General features: G+C 46.8%; 1 protein-coding gene across 7 annotated transcripts in view; it reads right to left on the reverse strand.

The window, feature by feature from the left end:
- Window positions 1-21,740, reverse strand: part of DENND4A (DENN domain containing 4A) — a 208,592-nt gene that overhangs the window by 6,205 nt on the left and 180,647 nt on the right. For 3 of the 7 annotated variants that reach the window (XM_069766368.1, XM_069766371.1, XM_069766367.1), the window contains 6 exons: window positions 21,078-21,253; window positions 20,846-20,953; window positions 19,525-19,729; window positions 1,960-2,208; window positions 1,637-1,754; window positions 1,402-1,428 (listed from right to left, as the gene is read on the reverse strand). In XM_069766368.1, coding sequence (XP_069622469.1) covers window positions 1,402-1,428; window positions 1,637-1,754; window positions 1,960-2,208; window positions 19,525-19,729; window positions 20,846-20,953; window positions 21,078-21,253 — 883 coding nt within the window. The remainder of the gene's footprint in view (window positions 1-1,401; window positions 1,429-1,636; window positions 1,755-1,959; window positions 2,209-19,524; window positions 19,730-20,845; window positions 20,954-21,077; window positions 21,254-21,740) is intronic. The other 4 variants (XM_069766372.1, XM_069766370.1, XM_069766369.1 and 1 more) reach the window with 3 other exon arrangements.

The raw sequence follows: 21,740 nt of genomic DNA on the forward strand, positions 1-21,740 counted from the left end.
CCCTGTGTACGGGCACCACAAATATCGAAACTTTATCATTTTCAATGAAACGTGTTCCTGACACGAACCAAAGGCCACAGGAGTTTAGAATAGGTAGAGCGGTATCTGACTGTGTTTGCATCTAGCTCTATACATAAATGATAAAAATGTGCGGCATGAGAGTAAATCATCATGTGGTTACTCACAACAGACACACAGATAACGAAGACACACGAACACATCATCATAGAAATCCAGACCGCAAACATCATGAAGAACACTGCAGGCTTTCAGGATCACACTGATCAATAAGCAATATCCAGAAAACCTGCATGGTGGGGAAGTCTGCGAGGCGGACAGACGGAGGGCAGAGCGATACACCCAGGCAGAGGGCGGCCATATGACAAAGGTTATCTGCAACATCAACTTATTACAGTACTTAAAGAGGAGCCCCATCTCTGTATAATACTGACATACCGCTTATAGTGTCCATAAAAGGGATATTACCATATTAGTGAGTAATGGCAAACCACTACGATACACCAGCACTTTAAACATTTTTTTAGTTCAGTTACTGTTTAGTTAATTATCCTCCAGCATTGCAAAGTTATGAATTTTATGAATGTACTTATTTACCTTACTTTGCTTACCTCTGTCCCAAACATTATGCAGCAATGCTGTTTCAATGCCAATTTATTGCCCTTTAGAAACTGCTTTCAACTGCTGCTCAGATAGATCCATGTACCATAATCAAACAATCATAGCATTACCCTGTCCGAGTACTGGGGTGGGGATCCGAGAAGCTCAGATAGAAAAAGTGTCGTATGCAATCTCTTTTTATATAGATCTTGCAGAGAACCAGCCGAAAGCTGAACTGGGCATAGAGTTTGGGAAAGAAAGAAGCAAATTGCTGCAATGATGTACACTACAAACTTTAAAAGATTTACAAAGTCTGGAGAGTAATTAAAGTTACTCTTTAATGGTCGCTGGGGATCTCATTGATCCTGGTAGGGAATGCAACATTGCTTCATGGGAGCAGCCAGGGAGACTGGGGCATACTGCAGTTCTTTGCACAGCTGGGTGGTCCAGGAGCGCCACAGAGCAGGGAACCGTGGTCGGCTACAAGTACTCTGAAGCAGCCCCTTCATTCTCAGGACCAGTGGGGTCCCACAGGTGCCATAACTTACTGACGTAGGAAGGTGGAGCTCCACTTTATAACTATTGCTGTCTTTTCATCAGATGCTACAACATTTGCCAGAAAAGTGGTGTTATTGGGATACATTTGGTCATCACATAAGCGCCATGTGCGTGGTGTTATCGGCTCATCTTTGGTAGGACAATTAACACTTAGTTCTCCAGAAACAGTAGCCATGCAAAACCAGACAAAATTCACCAAAGGCCCATGTAACAGCTGGGACTCACTCTCATAAACTACAGTGCAGTTCTGACCTGTAGATAAGACGAGATTAAAAGTCAGTATAAACTGAAGCAAGAAAAACATAGTAAATCTGCATTCACAATAGGGCTTACGAGATCCACTTCCCTACCGGATGTAATTTACCAAAAAATAGAAACGGATCCCAGCACAGGGAATATGGAAAGGAGCAACAGTGTGAATGCAGCCCGATACCAGAAGTAAAGTGGCAATAAAACCTACTTAAAGTGTTCCACAGGATGTAGAGCGGCTGCCGAGGATCCTGGTGGAGCTTCAGATTGTCCCACAACACTTGAATAAGGACGTGTTTGCTGTCTTCAGGCACTGAAATCCTGGGAATCTGCGGGAAACAGTCAAATTAAAGCAAACTTAGAATAATTAATAAATCTAAAACTTTGAAAAAAAACTGCTTCTCCCATACAGGTTACTGCCTTGCGGATTTCCCTGGAGATGTGCTGAACGTAAAGTGAAGACAACACGCGACCAGACATTAGGAGGCACGAAAGCCCCGATGTGTCCAGGACCAGACGCAAGTCTCTGCTCACCTTGGATTGTCTGTTGCAATGTTCAGAAGATAAGATTAATCCAGGCAGGTTACTGGGAAGATCCAGCCTCCGAAAATACCACACCAAGTTCCAGAAAACAATGGGGTGATGGTCCACAAAACCCGACACGGTAATTGCTGGGTCCCCCTCATTCTCCAGCAGACTTTCCAGTTCTTTCAACACTACGAGGGGGCTGAGGTAAGGTACTGTGATCGGCTCAGGGTGCGACGTCCTCCAGTCCAGAGAGTCCTGACATCGGTGATCAGAGGGTAGACGAGTTACTTATGGACGCCATCAGCTAAATTATCAATATGACACGATGCGGGCAGAATGGCGAGGTAGTACAGACACCAATATCCTTATGTTACAGCAAACATTAGAAACACTTCTCACAACTCCTGATAGTTCAGTGTGTTAGTAACACAACTTTCCCCAAATTAAACAGTAAAAATAGCCGAATCCAATCTGCACCAAAAAGTATAAAGAAGTCAGGGTATTGTGGTGTGAACGCCTGTAGAAAAATGCGGCACAAAAAAACACAGCCGTTTTCAGACTCGGGAATCACGGCCTTAAAAAGCAGCACATACTGACAAAACCCTACTAGAAAATTATATAATTACAGTAGAGGTGCACAGAGGCAATCCGTGCCTGTCTGCAACACAGCACATGGCTTCATGTAGGACTACTGGCCAGGATCAGCTGCTCCATTGCATGCCATGTAGGACTACTGGGCTAGGATCAGCTGCTCCATTGCATGTCATGTAGTAACTATTGGGCCAGGATCACCTGCTCCATTGCATGCCATGTAGGACTCCTGGCCAAGATCAGCTGCTCCATTGCATGCCATGTAGGACTACTGGGCTAGGATCAGCTGCTCCATTGCATGCCATCTAGGACTACTGGGCCGGGATCAGCTGCTCCATTGCATGTCATGTAGGACTACTGGGCTAGGATCAGCTGCTCCATTGCATGCCATGTAGGACTACTGGGCTAGGATCAGCTGCTCCATTGCATGCCATCTAGGACTACTGGGCCGGGATCAGCTGCTCCATTGCATGTCATGTAGGACTACTGGGCTAGGATCAGCTGCTCCATTGCATGCCATGTAGGACTACTGGGCCAGGATCAGCTGCTCCATTGCATGCCATGTAGGACTACTGGGCTAGGATCAGCTGCTCCATTGCATGCCATCTAGGACTACTGGGCCGGGATCAGCTGCTCCATTGCATGTCATGTAGGACTACTGGGCCAGGATCAGCTGCTCCATTGCATGCCATGTAGGACTCCTGGCCAAGATCAGCTGCTCCATTGCATGCCATGTAGGACTACTGGGCCAGGATCAGCTGCTCCATTGCATGCCATGTAGGACTCCTGGCCAAGATCAGCTGCTCCATTGCATGCCATGTAGGACTACTGGGCTAGGATCAGCTGCTCCATTGCATGCCATCTAGGACTACTGGGCCGGGATCAGCTGCTCCATTGCATGTCATGTAGGACTACTGGGCTAGGATCAGCTGCTCCATTGCATGCCATGTAGGACTACTGGGCCAGGATCAGCTGCTCCATTGCATGCCATGTAGGACTCCTGGCCAAGATCAGCTGCTCCATTGCATGCCATGTAGGACTACTGGGCTAGGATCAGCTGCTCCATTGCAAGCCATCTAGGACTACTGGGCCAGGATCAGCTGCTCCATTGCATGTCATGTAGGACTACTGGGCCAGGATCAGCTGCTCCATTGCATGCCATGTAGGACTACTGGGCCAGGATCAGCTGCTCCATTGGATTCCATGTAGGACTACTGGGCCAGAATCAGCTGCTCCTTTGGATGCCATGTAGTAACTACTGGGCCAGGATCAGCTGCTCCATTGCATGTCATGTAGGACTACTGGGCCAGGATCAGCTGCTCCATTGCATGTCATGTAAGACTACTGGGCCAGGATCAGCTGCTCCATTGCATGTCATGTAGTAACTACTGGCCCAGGATCAGCTACTCCATTGCATGTCATGTAGGACTACTGGGCCAGGATCAGCTGCTCCATTGCATGTCATGTAGTAACTACTGGGCCAGGATCAGCTGCTCCATTGGATGCCATGTAAGACTACTGGGCCAGGATCAGCTGCTCCATTGCATGTCATGTAAGACTACTGGGCCAGGATCAGCTGCTCCATTGCATGTCATGTAGGACTCCTGGGCCAGGATCAGCTGCTCCATTGGATGCCATGTAGGACTACTGGGCCAGGATCTCCTTTGGATGCCATGTAGGACTACTGGGCCAGGATCAGCTGCTCCATTGCATGCCATGTAGTAACTACTGGGCCAGGATCAGCTGCTCCATTGCATGTCATGTAGGACTACTGGGCCAGGATCAGCTGCTCCATTGCATGTCATGTAGGACTACTGGGCCAGGATCAGCTGCTCCATTGCATGTCATGTAGTAACTACTGGGCCAGGATCAGCTGCTCCATTGGATGCCATGTAAGACTACTGGGCCAGGATCAGCTGCTCCATTGCATGTCATGTAAGACTACTGGGCCAGGATCAGCTGCTCCATTGCATGTCATGTAGGACTCCTGGGCCAGGATCAGCTGCTCCATTGGATGCCATGTAGGACTACTGGGCCAGGATCAGCTGCTCCATTGCATGTCATGTAGTAACTACTGGGCTAGGATCAGCTGCTCCATTGCATGTCATGTAGGACTACTGGGCCAGGATCAGCTGCTCCATTGCATGTCATGTAGTAACTACTGGGCCAGGATCAGCTGCTCCATTGCATGTCATTTAGTAACTACTGGGCCAGGATCAGCTGCTCCATTGGATGCCATGTAGGACTACTGGGCCAGGATCTCCTTTGGATGCCATGTAGAACTACTGGTCAAGATCAGCTGCTCCATTGCATGCCATGTAGTAACTACTGGGCCAGGATCAGCTGCTCCATTGCATGTCATGTAGGACTACTGTGCCAGGATCAGCTGCTCCATTGCATGTCATGTAGGACTACTGGGCCAGGATCAGCTGCTCCATTGCATGCCATGTAGGACTACTGGGCCAGGATCAGCTGCTCCATTGCATGCCACGTAGGACTACTGGTCAAGATCAGCTGCTCCATTGCATGTCATGTAGTAACTACTGGGCCAGGATCAGCTGCTCCATTGCATGTCATGTAGGACTACTGGGCCAGGATCAGCTGCTCCATTGCATGCCATGTAGGACTACTGGGCCAGGATCAGCTGCTCCATTGCATGCCACGTAGGACTACTGGTCAAGATCAGCTGCTCCATTGCATGTCATGTAGTAACTACTGGGCCAGGATCAGCTGCTCCATTGCATGTCATGTAGGACTACTGGGCCAGGATCAGCTGCTCCATTGCATGTCATGTAGGACTACTGGGCCAGGATCAGCTGCTCCATTGCATGTCATGTAGGACTACTGGGCCAGGATCAGCTGCTCCATTGCATTTCATGTAGGACTACTGGGCCAGGATCAGCTGCTCCATTGCATGTCATGTAGGACTACTGGGCCAGGATCAGCTGCTCCATTGCATGCCATGTAGGACTACTGGGCCAGGATCAGCTGCTCCATTGCATGTCATGTAGGACTACTGGGCCAGGATCAGCTGCTCCATTGCATGCCATGTAGGACTACTGGGCCAGGATCAGCTGCTCCATTGCATGCCACGTAGGACTACTGGTCAAGATCAGCTGCTCCATTGCATGTCATGTAGTAACTACTGGGCCAGGATCAGCTGCTCCATTGCATGTCATGTAGTAACTACTGGGCCAGGATCAGCTGCTCCATTGCATGTTATGTAGGACTACTGGGCCAGGATCAGCTGCTCCATTGCATGTCATGTAGTAACTACTGGGCCAGGATCAGCTGCTCCATTGGATGCCATGTAGGACTACTGGGCCAGGATCTCCTTTGGATGCCATGTAGAACTACTGGTCAAGATCAGCTGCTCCATTGCATGCCATGTAGTAACTACTGGGCCAGGATCAGCTGCTCCATTGCATGTCATGTAGGACTACTGGGCCAGGATCAGCTGCTCCATTGCATGTCATGTAGGACTACTGGGCCAGGATCAGCTGCTCCATTGCATTTCATGTAGGACTACTGGGCCAGGATCAGCTGCTCCATTGCATGTTATGTAGGACTACTGGGCCAGGATCAGCTGCTCCATTGCATGTCATGTAGGACTACTGGGCCAGGATCAGCTGCTCCATTGCATGTCATGTAGGACTACTGGGCCAGGATCAGCTGCTCCATTGCATGCCATGTAGGACTACTGGGCCAGGATCAGCTGCTCCATTGCATGCCACGTAGGACTACTGGTCAAGATCAGCTGCTCCATTGCATGTCATGTAGTAACTACTGGGCCAGGATCAGCTGCTCCATTGCATGTCATGTAGGACTACTGGGCCAGGATCAGCTGCTCCATTGCATGCCACGTAGGACTACTGGTCAAGATCAGCTGCTCCATTGCATGTCATGTAGTAACTACTGGGCCAGGATCAGCTGCTCCATTGCATGTCATGTAGTAACTACTGGGCCAGGATCAGCTGCTCCATTGCATGTTATGTAGGACTACTGGGCCAGGATCAGCTGCTCCATTGCATGTCATGTAGTAACTACTGGGCCAGGATCAGCTGCTCCATTGGATGTCATGTAGGACTACTGGGCCAGGATCAGCTGCTCCATTGCATGCCATGTAGGACTACTGGGCCAGGATCAGCTGCTCCATTGCATGCCACGTAGGACTACTGGTCAAGATCAGCTGCTCCATTGCATGTCATGTAGTAACTACTGGGCCAGGATCAGCTGCTCCATTGCATGTCATGTAGGACTACTGGGCCAGGATCAGCTGCTCCATTGCATGTCATGTAGGACTACTGGGCCAGGATCAGCTGCTCCATTGCATGCCATGAAGGACTACTGGGCCAGGATCAGCTGCTCCATTGCATGTCATGTAGTAACTACTGGGCCAGGATCAGCTGCTCCATTGCATGTCGTGTAGTAACTACTGGGCCAGGATCAGCTGCTCCATTGCATGTCATGTAGGACTACTGGGCCAGGATCAGCTGCTCCATTGCATGTCATGTAGGACTACTGGGCCAGGATCAGCTGCTCCATTGCATGTCATGTAGGACTACTGGGCCAGGATCAGCTGCTCCATTGCATGCCATGTAGGACTACTGGGCCAGGATCAGCTGCTCCATTGCATGTCATGTAGTAACTACTGGGCCAGGATCAGCTGCTCCATTGCATGCCATGTAGGACTACTGGGCCAGGATGAGCTGCTCCATTGCATGTCATGTAGGACTACTGGGCCAGGATCAGCTGCTCCATTGCATGCCATGTAGGACTACTGGGCCAGGATGAGCTGCTCCATTGCATGCCATGTAGGACTACTGGGCCAGGATCAGCTGCTCCTTTGGATGCCATGTAGGACTACTGGGCCAGGATCAGCTGCTCCTTTGGATGCCATGTAGGACTACTGGGCCAGGATCAGCTGCTCCTTTGGATGCCATGTAGGACTACTGGGCCAGGATCAGCTGCTCCTTTGGATGCCATGTGAGGAAAGCTCCATTACATTTCTACTTTAAAAGAACCCTGAAGACCTTCTGTCCTCTACATAGAAGCCATCTACAGCTTCCAGTAGCTAATGTTTGACTATTATATGTAAGAACAAACTTCATCTATATGAATTATCTGATTATTCTACCTTGAGGAGGATCGATCAACAAATTTTTCACATTGAAACGGACACACAATGTAATAGTGGCTGCAGAGCAAAATTAAAAAAAAAAATCTTTTTTTTTTTTTTAATTTCACCTCTTCGTTGCAGAGACATTAGCAATCAAAGTATTGGCACATAAGGAGTTTAAAAAAACAGGGATTTTTGTGTTACTCACCGTAAAATCCTTTTCTCCGAGTCGTTCATTGGGGGACACAGGACTGTGGGTGTATGCTACTGCCGCCAGGAGGCTGACACGAAGTAGGTATAAAAAAAAAGTTAGCTCCTCCTCCATAGTATACACCTTGCCACTGGCCCTGACAGCTCCAGTTTGGTGCACAAGCAGTAGGAGATAGAGAAAACAAAACAGCATTAGAGCAAAGACAACATGTCTAGAATAATACTACAGTCTGAACAACCCCATAGACAAATAAAATGAATAGGGAGGGAGCTGTGTCCCCCAATGAACGACTCGGAGAAAAGGATTTTATGGTGAGTAACACAAAAATCCCTGTTTCTCCATCGTCTCATTGGGGGACACAGGACTGTGGGATGTCCCAAAGCAGTCCCAGGGTGGGAAGAAGACTCACTGGAAGAAAACCCCTAGGCACTTACCGCCTATAGGTGTGATACCGCAGCCTGAAGAATTTTCCTTCCCAAACTTGCATCAGCAGAGGCCTGAGTGTGGATATTATAATGTTTAGAGAAAGTGTGCAGGCTGGACCAAGTGGCCGCTTTGCAAACCTGCTCTGCTGAAGCTTGGTGCCGAAGCGCCCAGGAAGCCCCTACCGCCCGAGTAGAGTGTGCCCTGATCCCAGCCGGGATGGCTGCACCCTTGATACGGTAGGCCTCCTGAATAGTGGTTCTTATCCATCTGGCTAAGGTCGATCTAGAGGCTGCGAGTCCCTTTTTATGACCCGCAGGAAGAACGAACAGAACATCCGAAAGAAGCGGTCCGGGAAACGTATCTTCTCAGAGCTCTCACCAAATCTAGAGTATGGAGAGCTTTTTCCACCCGGTGTGTAGGCGCAGGACAAAAAGAAGGCAAGACAATGTCCTCATTAATGTGGAATGAGGAGACTACTTTTGGCAGAAAGGAAGGTGCTGGTCTCAGCACCACCTTATCCTGATGAAATTGTAGAAACGGCGCCTGACAGGACAAGGCCGCTAATTCCGATACCCGCCTAATGGATGTTATAGCTACCAGAAACAAAACCTTCCAAGAAAGGTACCTTAAAGGAACATCTTGGAGGGGTTCAAATGGAGGTTCCTGAAGAGCACTCAAGACCAAATTAAGGTCCCAAGCTTCTATCGGAGCTTTGTAAGGAGGGACTATATGAGAGACTCCCTGCAAAAAAGTTTTTACTTGCAGATTGGTAGCGATCCTGCGCTGGAAAAGAACCGATAAGGCGGATATTTGCCTCCTAAGGGTACTTGGAGCGAGACCTGAGTTTAGACCAGATTGGAGAAAAGCTAGGACATTAGGAATGGAAAACCGAAGAGGAGGAAGACCCTTCTTCCTGCACCATGAGAGAAAGACTTTCCAGGTGTGGTGGTAAATGCGTGCTGAAGCTGTCTTTCGAGCATTAACCATAGTTGAGGCTACTTTCTGAGAAAAACCGGCCTGGGTCAGAATCCAAGATTCAACGGCCAAGCCGTCAAACGCAGGGCCTCTAAGTTCTGGTGGAATATCGGCCCCTGCGACAGAAGATCTGGCTGCATTGGTAGCTGTCAAGGAACCCCGACGATCAGCTGAACTAGGTCTGCGTACCATGACCTCCGAGGCCAATCTGGGGCGACTAGAATTGTCGGAACTCCCTCTAACTTGATCTTCCTGACGACCTTTGGAAGCAGCGCCAGAGGGGGAAACAGATATGGAAGACGAAATTGGTTCCAAGATAGGACTAGTGAGTCTACGGCAATTGCTCCTGGATCTCGAAACCGTGCAACGAACCTGGGTACTTTGGTATTCGACCCGGTGGCCATTAGATCCACGTCCGGGATTCCCCAGCGTAGACATATCTGCCGAAAAACATCGGGGTGAAGAGACCATTCCCCGGGCGCAAGACCCTGTCGGCTCAGAAAGTCCGCTGCCCAGTTCTCCTTGCCCGGGATGTAAACTGCCGAGATCACAGAGTGATTGTTCTCGGCCCAGCGGAGGACTTGTCCTACCTCGCGCATGGCTGATCTGCTGCGAGTGCCCCCCTGATGATTTACGTAGGCCACGGCCGTGGCATTGTCCAATTGGATCCGCACCGGGCGACCCGCCAGAAGATGGTGAAAGTGCTGCAAGGCCAGCCAAATTGCCCTTATCTCCAACAGATTGATTGGAAGGGTTGATTCCCTTGGGGACCAACGACCCTGAGCCGTGTGCTGGAGAAACACTGCTCCCCAACCGAGAAGGCTGGCGTCCGTAGTGACTACCAGCCAATGAACTGGAGGAAAGGCTTTTCCCTGAAGTAGGGATGAACTCCTCATCCACCATATCAGGGATTGCCTGACCCCAGGAGACAGACGACACCTGAGGTTGAGAGACAAAGGACTCCTGTCCCAGGCTGACAGAAGTGCCTGTTGAAGTGGACGAAGATGGAATTGGGCGAATGGAACCGCTTCTATAGCTGCTACCATCCTGCCCAAGACCTTCATGCAGAACCGGATTGAATGGAAACTCGGCTGCCGAAGAATTTTTACCTCCTGCCGGAGACAAAGCACCTTGTCCTGGGGTAAAATAGTTAGCCCCCGAGAGGTGTCGAAGATCATTCCCTACAAAAGAGATCTTCCGAGATGGTACTAGAGATGACTTCTTTAAATTGACCAGCCACCCTAGACGAGCTAGGGTGTCCAAAGAGATGTTGACGTTGTCCCTGCATGCCTGAAAAGTTGGTCCTTTGACTAAGAGATCGTCTAAGTAAGGCAGAATGACTATGCCTCGAGAGTGCAGGATTGACACCACTGTTGCCATCACCTTCGTGAACACCCTGGGAGCAGTGGCGAGCCCGAAAGGTAATGCAGTGAATTGGAAGTGTCGCTCGCCTATGGAAAACCGTAGAAATTTTTGATGAGGAGGAAATATAGGAACGTGCAGATAGGCGTCTTGAATATCTATGGAAGCCAGGAATTCTCCCCTTTCCATAGCCGCAATGACCGAGCGGAGAGATTCCATACGGAAGCGACGAGTGCTGATGAATTTGTTTAGACACTTTAGGTCCAGAATGGGTCCCACGGTCCCATTCTTTTTGGGAACCGTAAACAGATTTGAATAAAACCCTTTGAACCTTTCTTCCTTTGGAACAGGGACAATGACCCCGTTGGACTGAAGAGACTCGACTGCTCTGAATAAAGCTCTTAGATGGGTTTTTGAACTGGGAAGACTGGATGGAAAAAACCGGCCTGGAGGGAGATAGGAAAACTCTATTTTGTACCCTGAAACCACCAGGTCTCTTACCCATCTGTCTTGAACAACTGACAGCCAGGACTGATGGAACAGTAGTAGGCGACCGCCTACCCTGTTGAAAGCGACGAGAGGCTGCCTCCAGTCATTTAGCCGAAGATCGAGGATATCTAGATCCCCTAGATCTTGATGGTTGATACCGCATTCTTGCCAATGGATTGGCCCTATAGGAGACCTGGTGCTCCCTGTCTTGGACAGGCCGACTTGGGGGACCTGCGCTTGGTGCCGCAGACCACCGGGAGTTACGAAAGGATTTAAATCTTGCTTGAAATTGGCGACGAAAAGGTTGCTTAACCTTTTGTTGAGGAAGGAAATTACTTTTACCTCCCGTGGTATCAGATATAAGCTGATCCAGTTTTTCGACAAAAAGACGGACACCTTGATAAGGGAGGGATGTAAGGGACTTTTTTGAAGTAGAGTCCGCCCGCCAATTTCTTAGCCATAGGGCCCTTCTGATAGCAATAGCATTTGCCGCAGCCAATGCTGAACAATTTGCCGCATCCAAAGATGCATTAATCAGATAATTCCCTGCTAAAGATATCTGATTTGACATCTCTATCACCTCTACAGGAAACCCCTTATCCTGAAGAGCCTTAGTTACGGACTCTGACCAAGCTATCATAGCTTTGGCAACCCATGTGGCCGCAAAAGACTGCGCGAGGGCTGACCCTGAAGCCTCAAACAGAGACCGAGCTAGACTCTAGGAGCCGATCAGTCGGATCCTTAATAGGCGACCCATTAGGAAGAGACAGCAACGTACTAGAGGCCAAACGGGACACGGGAGGATCCACTGAAGGGGATTCTGCCCACTTTTTACAAAGCTCTGGAGTGAAAGGATACCTTGCACCTAGGGCCTTCTGGCCTAAGAAACGCTTATCTGGTCGCTCCATGTGACGTTGGACTAGATCCTCAAACTCAGGATGAGTAGAAAACACCCTATGAGGTAGCTTGAATTTCTTAAAGGACACTTTATGACCAGAAGGTAAGGTGGCCACATCCTCTACTCCCAAAAGTCTGGTTAACGGCCTCAATGAGACTGTCAACAGATTCCTGATAACCAGGAGCTTCTAAATCAAAAGACCCCTCTGAGTCATAGTCCGAACCGTGTTCACTCAATTCCGCAGGAGAGGGAGATCGAGAGACGGGATTCAAAGATGCTGATGCACCTGACGGACCGGGAGACGCTGTGTGGGATCGTTTCCCCTGTGTCTGCCTAGAGGGAGTACGGCCCATGCAGGCCGGAGGATCCTGAAATTCGGAGGATCTTTCCAAAACAGGCGGATGAATGTCCCTGACAGGGGCTTGAAGGGACTCAACCGCCTTTGTTAGAGATGCCATAGAATGCGTTAATGATATGACCCACTCAGGGGGAGACACTGCCGACCCAGGTACAGGCACACCCGGCAGGATAGCCGGCGGGGTAACAGGCAGGGTAGCAGACGGGGGCTCCTGAATGCGCTCGGAATCACAAACCTCACAGAGATGGTTACTTTGCGCATGCGGAAAAGCAGACCGACAGGTAATGCATGAGGAATACAGAACTGAGTGAGTCTTAGGGTTTCTAGACATGATGACTCCTTATGAGCTACTAGGTCTAGAACAAATACTGTTGACAGGCTGAGGGAAGTAGCACTTACCCCAGTCCTGTGTCCCCGTATGCTCTCAAACACTGAACCATGTCTCCTGTGCAAACCACACATATAAACTAATTCACAGGGCGGATGCCTGAAAAAGTGGGAGGAGTTACCACGCATGGACCCAGTTTAGGCTGAAGCAGGGATCTAGATTTTACTCCTTCCCCTGCTCTCCCGGGAAAGCTGGGTGCTCGAAACCGGAAGTAAACCGCCGCTGATGGAGGCGGGACCTCCCCCAGACTACAAGACCCATAATGCCACAGGCCGTACAGAAAACCGGAAGCCGCCGAAAAAGGGGCGGGACTTCCGCCCATGCTCAGACTACAAGATCCATAATGCCTCAGGCTGCCTAAAGAACAGGAAACCGCCGAAAAAAGGGGCGGGACTTCCGCCCATGCCCCTGCTGAAGTTTGCTTGTGGGGAATAATGCTGGAAACCAGCACAGCGCCGGATAATAGTCGCCACCTGTGCAGTACCAGCAGAACGCGCGATGAAGCAGGAGCCCCCTGTGCAGCCCTCTGACAGCGGATGAGGTTAGACCAAAAAAATCCACATATAAATATATATACATATATAAAAAAGACGGTGCAGGCACCCTAACTCCTTACACCCTTCAGAAGGCGAGGAGAGGGACCGTCTGCCTCCTTTAAACTCCGTAGCCGTGCATTGGTGATGAAGTGGAGGGTGCACGGACAAGGAATGAATGCCTGTACAACCTAGGGTTCCGTTACCTCAGGGTGGTCAGGTTCTTAGTCCGGCAAAAAAATCCCACGTCGCGGGAAAGGATACGTGGAGGCGACACTCCATGTGCTCGCCCGTTGTTGGTTTGGGGAGATCGGACCCCTTCAAAATGGTCCGTTGCCCCTGTCTTATCTTCAGAGAAAGAGAAAAAAAGCATCTGGGAAAACCCAGAGATGTGCCTCCTACGGACATTGAGCATAAACTGGAGCTGTCAGGGCCAGTGGCAAGGTGTATACTATGGAGGAGGAGCTAACTTTTTTTTTTTTTATACCTACTTAGTGTCAGCCTCCTGGCGGCAGTAGCATACACCCACAGTCCTGTGTCCCCCAATGAGACGATGGAGAAAAATTAAGTCCAAGTGTGTGTTCCTAGTTACTTTTCACTTTCTTTTCCCAATCATAGACAGGCAGCAACATACTAGAGCGCACACGTCCCGCCATAGCGGTTTCTCAGGGTGTGAGATGTAAGGATACAGTGACTGCTGCTGGAGAAAATAGCGCAAACAGGGTTTAATATGATTGAACTGTGCTCACCGGATCGAGCTAAAATTTAGCTTTTGGAAGTGTTCGCTGCAGCCGATCCACAGGTCCAATAGTGACCAACCGAAAGAAAAAAAATGAATAAAACGTGGATTTACTCTGCGCTGCTGAATAACTGGAAGTCCGGGTTTATTATCAGTATAAAATGTGGTTTTATTCAACGCGTTTCAAAGTTATAAGAGTTCTTCATCTGGAAACACCACAACATGACATGTTTTTTTGGCAGACACAAAACCGTTACTTTGTCCGTTGTCTCAGGCCGCTGGACAGACAATTTGATGGATCCGGTAAACAACAGATGAAATGTGAGGCCATCCGTCGCTAATACAAGTCTATGAGAAAAAAACGGTATCAGTCGCCGCACCCGTTTTTTTCAAAATTCGACGGATTACGACTAATGGCAAAAAACTGATGTGTGAAAGGGGCCTAACATCTTTCAGATAAACTCCATGTGTAGCTGTACCGCTCCTCCACAATGCCTGATCAGAGATGAAAACTCAACTTGTAAGCTCAGGAAGAGCAATGCCAGAGATCCAAGCAGTCACGGCGAAGAGACACTACACAGTGGGATTCAGAACTGTACCCAAGCACCATGGATGGAATAGAAACTTACCCGGTCACATAGCAAAACAGGTGCGAGTCGATTTTATGTCTGGCATTGTGTACATGAACCAGTCAGCTCAGGATGCACAATGCTGCTGTATACATCCTACTCAATTAATAAAACATTTGAAGTGAAATATAAATTCGGACTGATACATAGCAAAACAAGCCAATCTTTACGATACTTCTGTCATTCTGTTCATGAACCAGAAAGCAAAAGCCTGAGCGATGTTATAGACCCCATACAGATAAGCTGATGAGACAATACACAACGAAATTCATTGTTGTACTTAAAGACCCCGAGAACAAGTACATGCCTCTAGTAAAAAGTAACTAATAAGACCCTCTTGTATTAATGCACACTCATTATGTGCCATTACCTTGATTGCGAATATCTCTGTTTTATTCCGCTCTGTAGCTACTATTACCATGTGTGTCCAGTTCGACATGAAAAATTTGGAGAAAGATCCTCTTTAACCCCTTACCGACATATGACATACCCGTACGTCATAGCCATCTCCCGGACTTTAATGAGGGCTCGCCGATGGGAGCCTGGAACGATGCGCACCCCTGCAGGAGGGTGTTGACTGCTGCTGTCAGAAGCACATGATTGCTGATTAAATCAGCCATCATGTGTGAGGAAAGATGTGGGCTCGGTGTGCGAGCCCGCATCAAAGGCAGGGACACGACTTTTGATGTTCAAGTACATTAAAGGTAGGCAAGGGGTTAAGAGGTACTCTGGGGAGATAAAACATGACATTGTCCCAGATGGGAGGGGGAAGGGTAGGAATCTAAAACATAACCTTTAATACAGGTCCATCTCAAAAAATTAGCATATAGTGTTAAATTTCATTATTTACCATAATGTAATGATTACAATTAAACTTTCATATATTATAGATTCATTATCCACCAACTGAAATTTGTCAGGTCTTTTATTGTTTTAATACTGATGATTTTGGCATACAACTCCTGATAACCCAAAAAACCTGTCTCAATAAATTAGCATATCAAGAAAAGGTTCTCTAAACGACCTATTACCCTAATCTTCTGAATCAACTAATTAACTCTAAACACATGCAAAAGATACCTGAGGCTTTTATAAACTCCCTGCCTGGTTCATTACTCAAAACCCCCATCATGGGTAAGACTAGCGACCTGACAGATGTCAAGAAGGCCATCATTGACACCCTCAAGCAAGAGGGTAAGACCCAAAAAGAAATTTCTCAACAAATAGGCTGTTCCCAGAGTGCTGTATCAAGGCACCTCAATGGTAAGTCTGTTGGAAGGAAACAATGTGGCAGAAAACGCTGTACAACGAGAAGAGGAGACCGGACCCTGAGGAAGATTGTGGAGAAGGACCGATTCCAGACCTTGGGGAACCTGAGGAAGCAGTGGACTGAGTCTGGTGTGGAAACATCCAGAGCCACCGTGCACAGGCGTGTGCAGGAAATGGGCTACAGGTGCCGCATTCCCCAGGTAAAGCCACTTTTGAACCATAAACAGCGGCAGAGGCGCCTGACCTGGGCTACAGAGAAGCAGCACTGGACTGTTGCTAAGTGGTCCCAAGTACTTTTTTCTGATGAAAGCAAATTTTGCATGTCAATCGGAAATCAAGGTGCCAGAGTCTGGAGGAAGACTGGGGAGAAGGAAATGCCAAAATGCCTGAAGTCCAGTGTCAAGTACCCACAGTCAGTGATGGTGTGGGGTGCCATGTCAGCTGCTGGTGTTGGTCCACTGTGTTTCATCAAGGGCAGGGTCAATGCAGCTAGCTATCAGGAGATTTTGGAGCACTTCATGCTTCCATCGGCTGAAATGCTTTATGGAGATGAAGATTTCATTTTTCAGCACGACCTGGCACCTGCTCACAGTGCCAAAACCACTGGTAAATGGTTTACTGACCATGGTATTACTGTGCTCAATTGGCCTGCCAACTCTCCTGACCTGAACCCCATAGAGAATCTGTGGGATATTGTGAAGAGAAAGTTGAGAGACGCAAGACCCAACACTCTGGATGAGCTTAAGGCCGCTATTGAAGCATCCTGGGCCTCCATAACATCTCAGCAGTGTCACAGGCTGATTGCCTCCATGCCACGCCGCATTGAAGCAGTCATTTCTGCCAAAGGATTCCCGACCAAGTATTGAGTGCATAACTGAACATTATTATTTGACGTTTTTTTTGTTTGTTATTAAAAAACACTTTTATTTGATTGGATGGGTGAAATATGCTAATTTATTGAGACAGGTTTTTTGGGTTATCAGGAGTTGTATGCCAAAATCATCAGTATTAAAACAATAAAAGACCTGACAAATTTCAGTTGGTGGATAATGAATCTATAATATATGAAAGTTTAATTGTAATCATTACATTATGGTAAATAATGAAATTTAACACTATATGCTAATTTTTTGAGAAGGACCTGTATATATAAGGTAAAAATATACAAAAAAACAAAACAAATATCACCCCACACCAATCTAATAGTATTCAATTGTGTAACCCGAATAAAAAAAAAAAAACACCATTTATATATGAGGAGCAATAGTAAACACGGCACTCAGGGCTTCTTGGTGGTGCTCAAGTTAGGTATCCAACCCGTCAAATGTAAGCAATAAATTACTTGGCACTATACGATACTTACACAATGGCATTAGTGTGTGTACTCATATGTTCGTGTTTTTATATTTTTAGGCACCTTACCTTGCACCTCAGCCCTGTGACCCCGCGTCTTGGGAGGTCACCACACTCTCTGTATCCTTTGGGGGTGGTCATTATGCAGCCTACTCGCTCAGTCACCTGATATGGACTTGATACGCTCACTTTTTTCCTAAACACGCTCACAGTCTATTGCATCTCCTGAACGTGACTCACGAAACACCAGTCCGGATCTTTTAGACCGCCACTGCTGTTATCTGCCATACAACTAGTGATGTATTTAATTGATCTTTTCGAGCTAAATGTGTTACACCTGTATTTGTTCTGTGCATCATGTGTGTTCTCTAAAAGTATTCTCTTATGTTTTTTATACATGTGTTACAGTATTCTAAAAAAACTATTTCTGATGAAGGTCTGTTGTTAAGACCGAAAACGTTCAAAAGTTGGAACTGGATGCACTAAATAAACTAATTTCTTATCTTGCAACAAGATTTCCTGAGTGCCAAGTAATTTATTGCTTACCATTTATATATGATACCAAAAATGTTTATGAGAACAGCCTTATCACATACAGTGTGCTGTCCCACGCTACCAAGATACCGCTAGTTATAAACATAAGCACACCTAGGTGCAAAAAATGTTCAGCAGGGTAAACTTGTATGTACAAATATTGGCAGGTATCAGACAAATGAATAAAGCAGGCAGGAGGGGGTAAGGCAAAAGAAAAGAAATATCATGTAACAACAAAGATAGTTAAAACAGGAATGATCTCACCAATTGCCATAAACGAAGTAGGTGAAGCCCGCAATTCACTGGAGTAGAGAAAAGTCCATATAACAGCGATGCCGGGAGACAATACCCTGTCAATCTCTAAGGGGCTATTCATAAACCTACAGTCCCAGACTCCCGCCCTTACAAGGCACACCCTTATCTAGGTGTGCTTATGTTTATAACTAGTAAGGATTGGGAGTCTGGGACTGTAGGTTTATGAATAGCCCCTTAGGGATTGACAGGGTATTGTCTCCCGGCATCGCTGTTATATGGACTTTTCTCTACTCCAGTGAATTGCGGGCTTCACCTACTTCGTTTATGGCAATTGGTGAGATCATTCCTGTTTTAACTATCTTTGTTGTTACATGATATTTCTTTTCTTTTGCCTTACCCCCTCCTGCCTGCTTTATTCATTTGTCTGATACCTGCCAATATTTGTACATACAAGTTTACCCTGCTGAACATTTTTTGCACCTAGGTGTGCTTATGTTTATAACTAGCGGTATCTTGGTAGCGTGGGACAGCACACTGTATGTGATAAGGCTGTTCTCATAAACATTTTTGGTATCATATTATAAATGGTGTTTTTTTTTTTTAATTCGGGTTACACCATTGAATACTATTAGATTGGTGTGGGGTGATATTTGTTTTGTTTTTTTGTATATTTTTACCTTATATATATTAAAGGTTATGTTTTAGATTCCTACTATAGCTATGTTCCTCTAATTTTGGTGGGATTTGTTGCATATTTCCCATTACCGTGGATTTATCTAGATTTGCTTTTTTCGCCAGATGGGAGGGGGAGCAGTGAGGAGCAGCTCCTGTCACATGGAATTATAAGGGTTATAAAGATAATTAAAGTGCAATGTGCATCTCCTCTTTATAGTTTATGAGGGCAGGGACGGTACAAGTTTTGTCCCAGAGTACCCCTTTAATAGGACCTGTCTATAAGACCATGGACTTCATACATTTGTCAGCATGCTCATTGTGTCTCCATGCTGAGACAGGAGAAGAAATTAAGAGTAGTGCTGAGCGAATATACTCGTTACTCGAGATTTCCCGAGCACGCTCAGGGGTCCTCCGAGTATTTTTTAGCGCTCGGAGATTTAGTTTTTATTGCCGCAGCTGAATGATTTACATCTGTTAGCCAGCATAAGTACATGTGGGGGTTGCCTGGTTGCTAGGGAATCCCCACATGTAATCAAGCTGGCTAACAGATGTAAATCATTCAGCTGCCGCAAGAAAAACGAAATCTCCGAGCACTAAAAAATACTCATGCTCGGGAAAATACTCAAGCGTGCTCGGGAAATCTCGAGTAACGAGTATATTCACTCATCACTAATTAAGCGTAAGTTTATTATTCTGGTCAACCTAAAGAGCTGGTGCCCGGACATTGTTATATGAGAATGTTAATGTAGAATTACAGGGTCACATACAGTGGATGTCTGAAAGTTAGTAGGCAGGCTGCCGGTCGAGACATGGCTCAGATTGCAAGATGGCTTCTCATCCAAAGGGCTGAACGTACTGATGCTTCTCGCTACAGGGATACTTGGAGAAGTGGCTTCGTTACGATCATTTTTCCTCCTTCCTGTCGGGATCTGTATGATCCGGACATTTGTCTCCTCTGATTTAGTTTTCCTACTAAAATAAAGCATAAAATAAATAAATAAATAATAATAATAATAAAAAAAAAGATTACATGTAGTAAGAATCACGAGTAGTGATGAGCGAGTGTGCTCGTTACTCAAGTTTTCCGAGCATGCTCAGGTGCTCTCTGAGTATCTGGGGTGTGCTTGTAGAATATGTTTGAGTCTCCACAGGTGCATGATGTGCGGCTGCTAGACAGCCTGAATACATGTGGGGATTCCCTAACAAAGAGGCAACCCCTGCATGTGTTCAGGCTGTCCACCAGCCACAAATCATGCAGCTGCGGGGACTCAAACATAATCTACAAGCACACCCCAAATACTCAGAGACCACCCGAGCATGCTCGGAAAACTCGAGTAACGAGCACACTCGCTCATAACTAATCACGAACATTAAGGTTTTAGCAAATCTAGGTAATTCACTGTAAAACAAACAAACAAACAAACTATTTTCTAATAAGAGCCCCTGTACCAAAAACAGCTAGATCTCTGCTTGCCTTCAATGTTTATTGTTTAGAGACACACCTACATAGTGTAGCTGTCTTATTATATTTTATATGAGCAAATCGGTGGTGGTGTACTGGCTCAATAGTAAGTCTATGAGTTTGTGCACTCCCTCACAGAGTGGTATACGGAGCCACACTCACTATTGAGCCCATACAATAATCTGTGCAGACATCTTTTGAAGGAGATGCACACGTCAGAGCAGAGCAGTGTTTAGAGCGATCGTTAGGGGCATAAAGACAAAGGTGGACAATACTATAATATATCAAGATTTTTATTTGCAAAGGATGGGTGGCCTTTACCTCTTTCAGGGCTATGGGGACCAATCAATGTGTTGTGAATAGATGCATTTGTCAGTATTAATAAGTAACAGTATGGGGCAAGCTCTAATACAGTTCTATGGTTTATTGCTTAAACCTTTAAAGAGATTCTCCACTTTTAAGCAGGGGCTCTGGTACTCAAGTGCAATGCACCTTTTGACTATTGATATATCCAATCCATCCCCGAGTCTGCAGCATTTCTCGCTTGCTGAGATATGTCTGCATGTTTCAGTGTCAGAAGCTGTGAAGTTTTCATTTAAAATTGCAGCACAATCCTAAATACCAACCTTGGATTAAGAGAAAATGACCGAGAAATGATTTCAGACTTGGGTCTTTGAGATGCCACAGAAGGAATCGGCATGCATTCGGTGGAAGGACTGGATTTCAGGAAGTATCTAGTAGAGACAATGGTGAGGATTTGGGCTTTTGCGGATATATCAGACACATTGCTCTGCTCCCTGCTAGATATAACCTGTTACTGAGCACTCATTCTATATATACCAGCTATGGGAAGCTTACCTTCCAGGGCGGCGCAAATCTCGGATTTCAATATTAAGGAACGGTAGGAAGGGACTGCCACAGAAGGGACAAGTTGTATTCAGATTTGAGTCGTCTGCTGTCCAGCCCGCCATAATCTCTTCATCGTGAACAAGGCAATCGCAGGTCAGACAACGCGAGCAGCTGGAGATCAGGACCTTCAAAGGAAAGTGCAGACAATTCTATTATGGGGTTTAAAGTGGGTAACAAAATTGAGAACATCTATGTATATAACTGAATATAATATCACTCTCTCTCTCTATATATATATACATACACATATACACACACGACCACAATCTTCTGCATTTAATGTGGCTGTGACAAGTGAGAGGAGCCTTACAGCCGCACTTTTATTATCTAAGTTAATTCTAATTCTCTGCGCCACTGACCTAAATTTAAAAGCCACTGACTATCAAGAGATTGCTGCGGGTCCTTAAAGGGGTTATTCCCTACTTGGACAACCCCTTTTTAAATAGTGTCCCATATAAAATGGAAACGGCATAAACTCACCTTCTAGACCAGCGCAGTTTCAACTATGCCGGTGCGGAGTCAAAGGCAGTAGTGTAGCATGGTTATGCCATGTGAGCGCTGCAGCCCATCAGCAGCCACTGATATGACAATGTTACGCTAGTGCCAGAAGAC

Source organism: Ranitomeya imitator, chromosome 4 (assembly GCF_032444005.1).
Source record: "Ranitomeya imitator isolate aRanImi1 chromosome 4, aRanImi1.pri, whole genome shotgun sequence".
NCBI lineage: Eukaryota > Metazoa > Chordata > Amphibia > Anura > Dendrobatidae > Ranitomeya > Ranitomeya imitator.